The sequence below is a fragment of the Pseudopipra pipra genome, chromosome 8, assembly GCF_036250125.1.
Source record: "Pseudopipra pipra isolate bDixPip1 chromosome 8, bDixPip1.hap1, whole genome shotgun sequence".
Lineage (NCBI taxonomy): Eukaryota > Metazoa > Chordata > Aves > Passeriformes > Pipridae > Pseudopipra > Pseudopipra pipra.
In genome coordinates, this window is record NC_087556.1 from 7,330,935 (window position 1) to 7,343,760 (window position 12,826).

At 39.9% G+C, this 12,826-nt stretch overlaps 1 protein-coding gene across 2 annotated transcripts in view; it reads left to right on the top strand.

The window, feature by feature from the left end:
* The window catches only part of LOC135417851 (protein FAM13A-like), a 65,467-nt gene that overhangs the window by 1,315 nt on the left and 51,326 nt on the right, over window positions 1-12,826 (top strand). For both annotated transcript variants that reach the window (XM_064662428.1, XM_064662429.1), the window contains exons 2-5: window positions 871-1,045; window positions 1,264-1,473; window positions 3,226-3,409; window positions 9,468-9,603. In XM_064662428.1, the coding sequence (XP_064518498.1) occupies window positions 871-1,045; window positions 1,264-1,473; window positions 3,226-3,409; window positions 9,468-9,603 (705 nt within the window). The remainder of the gene's footprint in view (window positions 1-870; window positions 1,046-1,263; window positions 1,474-3,225; window positions 3,410-9,467; window positions 9,604-12,826) is intronic.

Here is a 12,826-nt window from a genome sequence, read left to right on the forward strand (position 1 = left end):
AGTGGCCAGGTAGCATTTCCCCTTTTTCAAATGTCCCTGGGGGATGGTGTTCTTAAATATATATTTAAGTTATATATTCTAAATATATCTAAATATATATTTATATCTATATTCTTACATACATCCCCTGAGGTGCCATCTGAGGGGCTACAGAACTGGTCTGAACCTCCTGTGCCCCCCCTGGAGCAACCCCTCCTGTTCTCACAGGGACCCCTTGGCCCTGCTGGGACAGACAACCCCTGTGACATCCCACGTGTTTCCCAGCCCAAGTACTGGGCAGCCTCTCTGTCCTCACAGGATGAAAAAGCAGCTCCCAAGTGCGGGTTGTTCATGACTTCTCACATAAGTTTTTCCATGAGTTATTGGGGTAAGAAATTTGGAATTACTGGGTGAGCAGACAGGAACCCTTCGCCAGACTCGAGCTGTGGCTGCTGCTTCAATTCCTCCTCTGGTCCCTCCGTGGATCTTGCATTTTTTTTGTCTCCGAGAATTGGGTAGAAATTCACAAATTTCATGGGGTTGGAAGGCTGTGCACCAGCACTGGGTCGGCTTTTTTCTGACTGTTGGGGTTCTTTTGAGGAATAATGACCTCTCCATGTCCTAAACAGGGCATCTGCCTTGACATGAGGTCCCATTTTCCCTGACTGTAGGTGTGAATGGGCTTTACTGGGATCTACCCTATCACAGATCCTGTTTCAGCTCTGCAGAAGAAGAATGGTAGTATCAGTATTTTAACAATATGCAGTAGAAATGCAGTCTGTACTAAGATGCTACAATAAGGACAATAATTTTACCTAAGCTGTAGACCCTCGGATCTTAAAACAATAAAAGCCAATCTCTGCTTATCACTTGTCTGGTTTTGTTCCCCAGAAATCATTCTCTTCTATTCAAGTCAGGCACACAACAAATAAAGTTTCACCAGACCTACAGTTCAGCAGAGAAAGAAGCACATTTGGTGTTCCTCTGGAAACCCTCCTTCAGGGTGCGACACAGTGTGGGGTTCCTTCTCTTGTGACACAGATGGTGGAGTACCTAGAGGTGTTTGGTAAGTTCCTGTTTTCCCTGTTTGGCCTCTGAAAGCTGTTATTCTTTGTTTAAGCTGTATTTTTTAGCTGTAAGTGCTGAAAAATCTATACTTACAATTATTATGCTTTCTTAAAGGAGCTCTTGCTTTTTGAGCTTCATCAACAAATGAGTTTTGAGTTCTTATCACACAAATATGGTAATGCAACCATTGTTTGCTGTTTTATATTTCTTAAACAGGTCTGGAGCGTGTTGGTATATTTAGAATTGGTGGTTCAGTAAATAAAATCAAAGAATTAAAGCAGAAATATAATCAAGGAGAAAAAGTGGACCTTACTAATGATGGAGATGTTGATTCTGTGGCCAGTCTCCTGAAGCTCTTTCTGAAAGAACTACCAGTGGCTGTTTTTCCAGACAACATTTGTTCTGGCTTGCTAAAAACTTTCCAAGGTACAGAACAGGCACCTTCCAAGCTTCTGTCCTTTCTCTGATAGTGACAGATAATGTGTTCATTGCACCTTTTCTAAGCAAGGTTTTATGTTTCCTTAACCTGAGACTGATGTTTAGTTGCTTTTGATTGACCACGTTTCAATGAACTTGTCTGTAGTCTTTTTTTTTAATTCTTTAAGGCTTTTGGACTCCCCAGCATCCTGTGGCAATGCATCTTGCAATCCAATCCTTTATTCTTTGAGAAAGTACCCCTCTGCATGCTTTCTTTTTAAATTGTATACCTTACTTGTTACTGAGATAACATCTTTATTTTTAATCTAATTGCCATCATAATGCTGCTTGTGTCTTTATATACCCACTGCCTCACTTCTCTCTTTTCCAAGCTGAGGCCTCTTTCTCAATTTAACCTTCCCTGTTACAGGAACTCTTTTGTGCATCCCTGTTCTTACTTAGAACTTTGTTTTTATTTTTAGTTAATATTTATTTTTCTAATCCTCTTATAATCTTCTTGGACAGCAGTGTGTGGAGCAGCAGGAAGCTTTCAAAATGCAAAGCCAGGACCGGTACTTGCAGCAATACACTGCCTAGTTCCCCATTAAATCTATAATGGCTGAGCTAATGTTTTCAGACAATTCTGCCCAGTGATTTTGACTGATGACTAATTCAGGTGTTTACATACAAATAAGTGAGTTAGATTGCAGGTCGCTTTTGTTCAAGGTGCCAGTGTAAGTGTTTGCAAGGAAAAAGGAAAGAAAGAGAAAGGAATCAGCTTCATGAACTGTGAAAATCTATGCTGAAAGATCTATGTTTTTTTGGGAGCACTTTGTTTTGTCTACTTCTAACTGTCTTGCTGTTATTTTTAAAATATTTTTATTTTTCCCCCTCTCCATCCTCTTTTCCATTTCTCTCATTAATCAGTTGGGCACCCTGGGCCTTAGCCTGCACGAAATGTATTTTTTAGGGCTAAAATTACCCTTTAGGGCATGATTTGCTATTCACAATGTCAAAGCTATGCAGATGTGTCCTGGTGATCTGTGGCAAATTCGAGCATCAGCTGCCAATTATTGAGCAGTACTGTCATCTCAATTCTAATAGCCAGGAGACTTCATCATACTAATTCTGAACTGCTGATCAAATGGAGTTGTTTGTGAACCTATTTTCTGCCTTGTTACCCTTCTTTGAAGAACGAGAACCAAGAAAATGCTAAGTATCTCCAATTTAGATTTTTAAGCATCTCTTGTGTAGCTACAGTTGCATATTTATAGACCAAAGATGTTTGGAGTCTGAGAGCTACCAATTAGTCAGGAAATGAAGATGATGTGGGGCTGAAAGGGTACAATTTCTTATTTCCCTTAATGAGAATCATGCAGCATGTGTAAAATCTCTCGGGAAAGTTAAGGCTGACAACCTTATATCATCTTTAAAGGCAGCTTTAAGGATTCAGGTACATGACTCCTGCCTGCAATTCCATTAAGAAAGCAGCAAGTGCTGGATAATTCTGTCATAACAGGAAGAGTAGCAGAAACAGTGTATGTAAAACTCAGTATCTGGAAAATCCATGGTACTTAAATATTCATTTGTGAAAACTGCTGTCAAAATTTGGAGTACAAATTATTTGTTTGGGACATATTTATTCTTCACTTTGCTCTAATATATTTTAAAATGTCTGTCTTTCTCAAATCTATAGTAATATCTATGATGAAATTGTGTTGATATTAGGAATGCCTGTCATAATTTTTTTCCCCCCACCAGAGCACAAAATCAACACAACAGAATGCATAGAGAACATGAAACAGTTGCTCAGCTGCCTGCCCAAAGCCCATCAAAACCTTCTTCAGTTCCTGTCTGCTTTCCTGTTAAAGATAGCAACGCACAGTGAAGTGAATTTCATGACTCTGGAAAACCTCTCCATTGTGTTTGGACCTGCTCTATTCAAGTGAGTAGTCTCTGTTCACCCACCTTAAACAGTTCTGCCAAGTCACACTTTACAATGAGGCTTTTTGTCGTAGCTGTATGTCCAACAGTAAGTGGAACATTTGGAAAGTTAAATATTTATACAGTATATTTTGGGCAGACGTGACAGGTTCTGAGCTGGCTGACCACCTTCATTCTGTTAGGCACTGACTAGACAGGTCCAGCCTCAAGGAAGAAAACATCTGAAGAGAAGAGATATGACAGGTGGAGAGCTGTTTTCTTAGCCAGCTGAAGTGCAGGCTGCTTAGTTGTTAGACTCGATTCTGAAAAGCTAATGCTGACTTTGACCTTGTAATATCATTAGATAACAGAGAAATTAAGATAAATTCTTTATCAAGAATGAGAAGCAACTCATTCTGCCCTTGCCACTAAAATGCAAGCTGACATCCAGGCAGAGGCCCCCTGAGCTTGCAAGCAGTGACTGCTTGGCTGAAGCTAGACAAGTTATGTGTGGGATGATGGTGAGTGGGCACAAAAGGAAAGGCTGGACAACGTGCCATGCAAGTCAAGATGACAAGAAGGAACAGCCTAGTGTGATCAGGTAATGGAGGATTTTCCAATGAAACTAGAATGGTTTAGTTCTTTATCCCATCCTTCATTGTCGACACTAGAGGATGTTAAAATATTTATACCTGTTACCATTTGTAAACCTTTGTTTTAGTGGATCATAGCCATGTCAAGCTTAATGTGAACCATGAGCCTGTGCCAGTTTACAAAATGTATGTGTTAGGAATTAGGATCTTCTATGCAATAAAAAAAACCTTATTCACTTTTTTTTTTCCTGTATGTGGCAAGCCAAGTTCATTTTAAAAGTATATATTCAGCAAAATTTGCACCAATCAATGACAGACTTTGTTTTGGGGAACTGTACATTTGCTGCTGTTTCATAGGTTTAGTGTCTATGTTTAGTGTCTGCTTACCTGCTCTGTGGGTTTATTGCCAGGTGTACCAACATATGACCTTTGCAGGTGATATAAGTTTATATCTTTAGTGAAAGTACAGCCATGGAGACAAATCTAACATGCGATGTGGTAGGAGTTATGCCATTTGCTCCTGTGAGAGGAGGCTTCACCGTGGAGGGTATTTGCTGATGGGACAAGGCAGTTTTGCAATCAAACCCCAAGTTCCTTAATCTCTGCATGCTAGTTAGTAAATGAGAGTAGATAGATGAGGTTTATTTTCAGTGTCTGGATTAGTTGTGTGGTGATACTTATAAACAGGTAAAAGCTGATGCTAAAAGGCCTTTGCCAGAAGTCTATCCCTTGACCCCTACACTAACTCAAAAAGGACTTCACTGACTGTCACTCTTCTGCCATCAGGAGACCTTTGCTATCACCTGAGGCTTCTGTGCATGCACACACATGCAAAAAGACTTAATTCCTTTATTTCCACTCCCAGGTTTTCTGAATGTGTGCCTACTGACCTACACATGAGAATCCAGTATGCTCCTTTATTGACTGTTGAGCTGCTGCAGTTTTTAAATGTCCCACTGTTCTGGGACATGGTCTAGCTACTTCTGAAGATGTCCCTCTGTCTGGTTTTTAAAGTACCCTCAGTGCTAAACAAAGTATTTGTGGCAATGACCTGTCTGAGAAGCCTTGAAAGCAATCAGAGTTGGGTTTCCCTGCTACTGACTTGTCAAGACAACAGCTACAAATAGAAATATGTCTTCCTTATAAATGTTATCTTCAGCTTTTACAGTCATTCTGATCTCACCAGCTCTGGGAGAGAAACCAGTAATTCTGGAGCTCCTTTTTTGTGAAGTGTTTAGCTGATTCTGTCCTTGGAGAGTTACCTCCTGGGATTATGAAAAATCACCTTTTTGGTAGTTGGGTGGAGACAAGAGCTTTGCAACTGGCATTTTCTCTCGGTGAGACTGCTGTACCACTTCCTGCTGAGTGACCTGAGGCCTTCAGTGATTCAGAATAAATCATTTGTATTGTCCTGTAGAGCAGCAAAATTCAAGGTAGACAGCTGTGGCAAATCATATCTGCTGACACAGGGGAAAAAGTCATAAATATCCTTTATGTCTTTCAGAGCCAGAATTAGTGCAATTATCTGCCACATTATGAAACATTTGGCAGCCAGAGTGTAGCTGCACTGGAAACTGAGACACGTTGGGTAGTGCTCGCTATAATTGCTCAGTCAAAACGTGAAGGTTATGAAAAAAACCAACTCTAGATCTAATCTGCAGAAATATATGCTCCATTCAGTTGCTGGAATTAACCTCCTGGATGTAATGTCAGCTCCACTTATGGCACTAATTCACTGCAGGTGTTAAAAACATTCTGCATGTATTCTCGCAATCTGCATTTTTGTGCAATTTCTCCTTTCTTCTTTGACATTGAACAACTGAACTAGGTTGTTTATAAGCCTTCTTACTTTAAATTTCTTATCTATTTATATTCAAGTATAAATTCTGTCTGGGATTATCGCCTGTCTCAATCTTTTGACACTTTTATTTGTGGAGACCTGTCATGCTTATAGTTTCACTGAAGTGACCGAGTAGGAATATTCAGTAGTTGGAACATGGACACATATGGGCTTTGGGGACACAGAAGTAGAATATTAAACTTCCTGCTCATTATACCTTGCAAGCCTAAACTGCATATACCTCAGAATTAGTAGCTATGGCAATTGCAACAGAAAAAAATATAAGCCTTAACACAGGTTTTATATTGAAGTCTAGTTACAGGGTCATGGAAAATTTCATCATGGATTTTAAATGCTAGGAAACTGATATCACTGTTTGTGTGAAATTGAATGTTAAATAAGCTGCCTCTTATCTATTTTTAATCTGTTGCAGCCCCTTACTTTAATGCTACTTACATTCAATATTTGACTGAAATCAGATTCACATTGGAAGAATTCTACTGTATTATTAGTATGTATCTCCCTGTTCAGGGTGATGGAACCCAGAGAGGGAATATATGAAAAGAAGGTATGTTTCAGAAAAAACATAACTAAGTAAAATGGTTTTTTTGAAAACAGATCCTTCTTATTTCTTCTATGGGCCTTCCTCCCTCATGTTATTTTTTTCCCCATGAGACTGAGTTAAGCTATCTTCACTGCTGTTAAATTGCTTCACCATCATTGTTAGTGTGGCTTTTCTTTTAGATTTTAGACCCTGGAATCTGTTATGGATCTTTTGTGACTCAGTCTTAACATGTGCATGATGCAGCTTTTGTGTCCTTGTCTCTTTGTAGGTAAGGGAACCAGAAGCATAACTTGCAGGTCAGGTCTCAGGCTGCCTACTCCCTGGACTTTGCTTAGCTCCACCCTTCTCTTAACTTCTGCTGTTGAATTCTTTCTGCTCGTTCTCTGAACTATTTATTTCTGTTGCCACTCATCCTCCTTGTGAACTGTTTTGTGTTCCCCTAGTCTCTGGGAATGCCTAGGAAAACATGTTGCCACACTTCTGTCAGAGATGCAACTGATGTTCCTTCGATTTCTATGAATTTTTCGTTTTGCTTCAGCTTGGTAAAGAGATTTTTGGTACTAACCTCAGTAAGTAAGCCTTGCAGGAGTGCACAAGCATGTTAGCCAGCCAGCTGTTTGCTGCTGCTCACTTTGAGTCATTCTTTCTGTAAATTTGCAGCAAGCCTCTGCTGGCAGGGAACCTTGGCAGATCTCCTGGGCACAGCCAAGGCAAGGGACTGCGTGGATTTTTTAGCTTGCACTTCATGGCAAAGAACTTTGAAAAGAGCTGATTCCTGATGATCGAGTTTTACTTGTTCCTTATTTGTAGTGAATGTTCTCTTGTGTTTGATTTGCACTATAACTGATTACAGGGCTTTTATAGTGAATGCAGAATACATTTCAGGAGCTGTGCTCTTCCTAGATTTTCTTCTAGGAACCATATTCCTGGATTTAGCAGTGTGTGAACCTGATTCCCCTGCTGTCAGCCAGTTCATAGAGTTTCTGCTAGTGGCAGAAGTATCTGAACACGTGGGAAGTGACTATTTTACAAAATTAATTAAAAGTCTTTGTGGAAGGTGGCTGCAGAGAAAACTAAAAATGTATTCTCTATATTTGGAGTACACACCTGTTGCCACCCATGAATATCTGCTGATGAGACATTGGTATTGGAGTCAGCTGCAGGGGCTTATCCCAGTCTATAGCTTGGATTTGCTTTAAGATGAAAGGAGAACTGGGCACCCAAAACACAGGCTGCTGGTAAGGGAAAGTGGGCCTCAGTAAGTGGCGTGAGAGCTGTTTATCTTCATGGATAGCTTGTGCAGTGTTGGAGTTAAGAGCTGGTAGAAGTGGATTTGGGAACAGATGTCTAATATAAAGAAGTTGAAAAAGAAGACAAAGGATGAAAAATATTGCTTCTATGGCCTGTGAGTTCAGGGTATTAATGTTGGGTGAGCAATGAACAATCTCTTAGGATTGCTGTATGCAGGAAAGGCTGTTGCTCAGTCAACTATGGTTTACATGTTTACATGCAGCCTTGCTTTTTGTGGAGAAACTGAGTCTCTCCCAAGAAAAATGGGAATTCACAAAAGAAAAATGTTAACCAACCCTAAAGAAAGTGATGACACAGTAGTTTATCCTGTAAATCTGTCTACATTTTACCTGGCTCATGGCTGGGCTTTGTGAACAAAGATTTGGGAAGGGCTCTACCCACGTTTGTCGCAAGTGCGTTGGTGGCTAAAAAGGCCAATATGAGACAGGCATGTCTGGTTGCAAAAGGCACAGCAGAAAGACTCCTTAGATGGTGTATTCTGCAGAACACGGTTCTTTCTGCGCTGTCTTTTCTCCTCCAGGGTGATCCTGTGTGCGTTCTCAAAAGCATCAGCAGCGTTATAGATGGTGTGTCTGCAGACCTCCCAGTTGGAGGCCAGAGTAGACCAGTTATGATGATCAATATGGGCAAGGCTGAGATGTTGTTCAGGGAGTCCTTGTATCTTCTCTTTGGGGCTCCTCTCTTGCGGCAGCCGGTGGCAAGTTCACCATAAAGCAACTATAACTCTGTTTAAACCATCTTCTTTCAAAAGGAGCCTGGACTCAAGTTCTTACAGAAACAACAGTAAGTTTACAAAAGAGGAACGTGAATGAAAGCAATTGGACTGCGCCCAGTGTGTATGTTTGCACTTTAAAATTGCAAATGAATAATGAATATACTGATTTGGCAAATAGAAGACTGGTGTGTTCATGTTCCACATTAGTCTCCAGAGTTTATGAATATCTTGTTTAAATATTAATACTGTGCTGGGTGGAACTGAGTTGGTGCAGCATGGCTGGAGAAGGCCATAGATAGCATTTATGTAAATGTTCTCGAAGCTTCCCAATAGTTCACAGGGGGAATACACAGGTCCTTCGGGGAATGAGATTAGAATCCTATACAAAGAATCCCTTGACTTTAGTTTATTCCAATTTAGCATGGATACCACAAGTTCAACTATTATTTATTTTTTAAAAATAAATATATGGGGAAAGCAAGAAATAAAGAGAAAAAACCCCAAACTCAACCTGTTAATGGGAACATCTGCAATTTCCCTGCAGGATGTGCTTGATGTCTGTGGATTTATAAATTAACACACTGAAGCAGTTTGTTACCTATGGGGTTTTTTTCCACGCATTTTTGGTAATAAGACATTCCAGTGATCAGAGTTCACCTTCATAAACTAAGCTAGAACAAAACTACTCTCTTCAGCCCAGTGTCAGCAAGTGCTGGCAGATTTCTGGGGCTTTTTCTCCCATTCTCAACAGGAGAAATCAAATCCTTGATTTTCTGAACCTTGAGTCTGAGTTGCTGTCAGGTTCTGCTGTGCTGCCACAAAGACTCGTTGTGTTGTGGATCAGCAAACTGGAGCTCTGACACTGCAAAGGTCCCAGTCTTGTGAACCCACCAAACTGTAGGTCCCTGTCCCAACAACTGCTTGTTAGAAATGGGGAACTCTGCTTTCATCCAGTCACTCAGCTGGCTGCTTTGCTGAATTATCTTGGGCCCTGGGACTCATGATTAGCCCCTGATCTGAGAGCTCCTAAACTTAATCTACCTCCTCTTCCCTTAGGGTCCCTGTCAGTCCCTTGGCTTGCGAAGAGCAAAGGCTTTACAATGGCCTCCTGCTATATCTGCTTCAACACCATGAGATGCTTTTTGTTGACCTGAACCCTTGTTTCTCACAGAGACAAGCAGATGGCCTTCAGGTAAGAAAGTCACAGTAATCAATTCAGCAAGTAATCAAGCACTTCATTATGTTGGAACCTACAAATGGAAATATATTTGCTTATCCTTAGTGTAAGTAATGACTGTAGCTTGTTCCCAGCAATGTAAATATTCATAAGCCAGAGAGGAAACATGAGTATTTAAAATTTTGATTTTTGAAAAATTTCAAATGCAAAAGGTAAACAATAAAATTTGAAGTTGTTTCCACTTTAAATGTGTTAATGCCAAGCTTTGTTAGATCAAAGCCACTGGATTTTTTCCTTGAAAGAAGCACTTTTCATTTTGCATATATGTTTGTCTATACATTGGTGATGCAGAAAAGCAAAACCAGAAGGTTGGAAACCTCTCTGTCCCTTTTTAGAAGTCACTGTGTGTGTTTCAGCTTCTCCTTGGGCACTTTCTGTTGTAAAACGTTGTTAGTACTTCGATTCATTTTTTTGCCTCTGTCAAAAACTCCTGGTGGAGAAAACATGATAGACAAAGGCTGGTTTAGGGAGAGGGTCAATATAAATCTTATTTTCAGTTTGTGATATGATGTGTCATTGCTGCTTAACTTGAAATCGATTTTTAGAAAAAGACATGCAATTCCCACACATCCTTGTGGCTCATGGCCAGACTGGTAACAGTGTGCCAGGAAAAGTGATGGACTATGGAAGAGATTTCCATTGTATGTAAATGTAGATGCTGCTGCTTGTGTTTATGACTCCTTAATTTTCTGTCTTCTTTCTCTGAGTATCTCTGTTAAGAAAAACCATCAAACTTCAAATACAAAGTCAAATTCAGTATTTAGAACATATTGTATATCCCAAGCAGAATACTAATGCTCCTTGGAAGCTTTCTTTTAAAATAAAACCTGTCCAGAGGTAGGTATAAAGAACAGAATACTCTGATACAAGGATGTTTCTACAATATTGCTGCCATGCCATGTCCCCATCTCTAAAACAGGGAGATGGTTTCACACTGAGATGGTGTTGGAGCCCCTGCCTCCAGCTCCTCTTTCTCTCTGCAGAAGTCCTGTGTCACTACCACCTTTGAGAATTTCTGCAATCTGTATCCAAATGAGCAAATAAAATCGAAATTTAGCTTCTGTTTGCAAAGCTAGAAGAAGCATCAGCAGCTAAAAGAAATTGGGAATGTATTAGAGAAGCCAGGAAACCTGGCTTTCTGTTGCAGTGCTTTTGTTCTAGAACCAACTCCACTCCCTGTAATTCTGCAAAATGTCACAGTCTGTCTGGGATTGTGGTGATGTGGGAAGGACTTCTGCTGAAAACATTCTTTCAAGCTCTTTAATAAAACCTCAGACAAAGCATAGCCATGGGGCACTCTCCTGCTCTGAGGTAAGCTTATGAAAAAAATCCCAGCTGTGGGTGAGAAGGGAACTCAGTATTCTGTGGCTGGTCTTGTTTTTGTAATTTCTGGCAGGAAACCCAGCACATTGGATAGGTACCCTTCATCTTTCATAATATAACAATTGCTCAAAGTCCATTGAACTGGAAACATCAAAGTTAGGTTTACAAACCAAACATATTAAGAGTGTGTGTTTTCGTTCCAGCAAAGAAAGCAAAAACCGAAATGGCAAACCTGGCTCTGATCCCTTGTTGTGTCCTGGAAATGAAACTTGCTTTTACTGGCTTTCACACAGATACTTGACTTAATTCCTGTAATTTTGTTGCTGTTGGGGTGCCTTTTTTCTATTTTTTTTCCATTTCAACATTTTAAGTTAACCTAATTAATTGAGCTCTGACAAATTAAAGCCATGCCAATCTGGCAGGGATGCCATGCAGCTGACACAGGCTGTGTTGTTTGTAGGCTGAGGTGGGCAGATTGATTGTTCTGAGCAGAGTTCTTGGTATCTCAAAGCACCAGGAGTCATCCCACTTACTCTGTGTCTGCAGGCTGATCAGACTGACAGACTGGGAGATGAATTTGCAAGTTTTTGAAAGGCACCATTTTAATAGTTCAGAGCTATTACCCTAGGCTGTACAGTAGATTATTCACAGCCACCTATTCCATATAAAGATAGTGATTTAAAAGTTATATCCAGGCTATGATGTATATTTTAACTTGTCCTTTTTTCTGGCCATTGTATGTTATACATTTTTTTTTTCATGTAAATAGAGTCAGAATTCTGTACCCCAGGAGGGGGTTTTGTGTGTGTGTTCTCTTAATAAATTTTATTTCATTTTAATTTTTTTTTTATTTTTTTATTTTACTTTAGAAAAAAATTTTCCCACCGGAGAATTCACTAATTTTTAGAGCTGTCCTATAACCTTCTGTCTTAGCTCACAAACTGCACTGGTACTAAACTGATTTTCCTATTTGGATTAAATACTTCTTTAAAAAGAGGTTAGACCCTGTGGTGTTTGTTTTGACCTGAGGCCTCTCTGGATGACTGTGTTTTAACCCAAGGCATATCACTGACTGTGTTGGAGGTGTACCAGATAATCTTAACTTCTATAGAGTAATTTAATTATGAAGCAAACCTTGCTAATAGCAATTTGTCATGCTGTTTGCCCTCATTGTTTCTGAATTTTAAACTCTAAATAGAAGTTGACTATGGATTTTTTCTTTTTTTTTTTTGCATCTAGTACAAGAGTGTTTTTCCCTGTCTTCCTTTTGTACAAAAGTCACAGATAAATCCTTCCTGAATTATCCTTGCTACCTTTGTCTTGCAAACAAAGAGAAGCATGACTTTATGGGTGTGTACAAGCCACTGCCTGTATCTCCATTAAAGTATGGGTTTGGTTAGAAGAAATGCCTGCACCCTGAGGAAAGGAGTCTCATTTCTTGTTTTCTTCCCTTCCTTTGTCCTTTTATTGTGCTTTACTCTGTATCAGAAAGGCTGCAGGGATTGCCTATTGATTGGGTCCCATGTGGCTTCTCATTATAATCCATAGAACCCCATTATAAAGGGATTGCAGACATCCAGGGGATGGGGAAGTGGAGCTGGACAGCATCCTGGACCTGCAGGTTGACCACAGACATCTCAGAATGAAATTCTAAAACTGCAGTGTGGTTTGGAGCTGGCCAGAAGAGTGAAAATAAATATTTCATGGATACTTTATCTACTCAAATTATGGTTTTATTGGGAAGGCTTTTGTGGTCTGGAGAGTTCTGTTAAATTTGTGGTTTTAGCTTTTTTCAAAGAGGATATGGATGTTTCAGCATTAAATCTGTTCTGTGAAAAAAATGTGGTGCCTCACT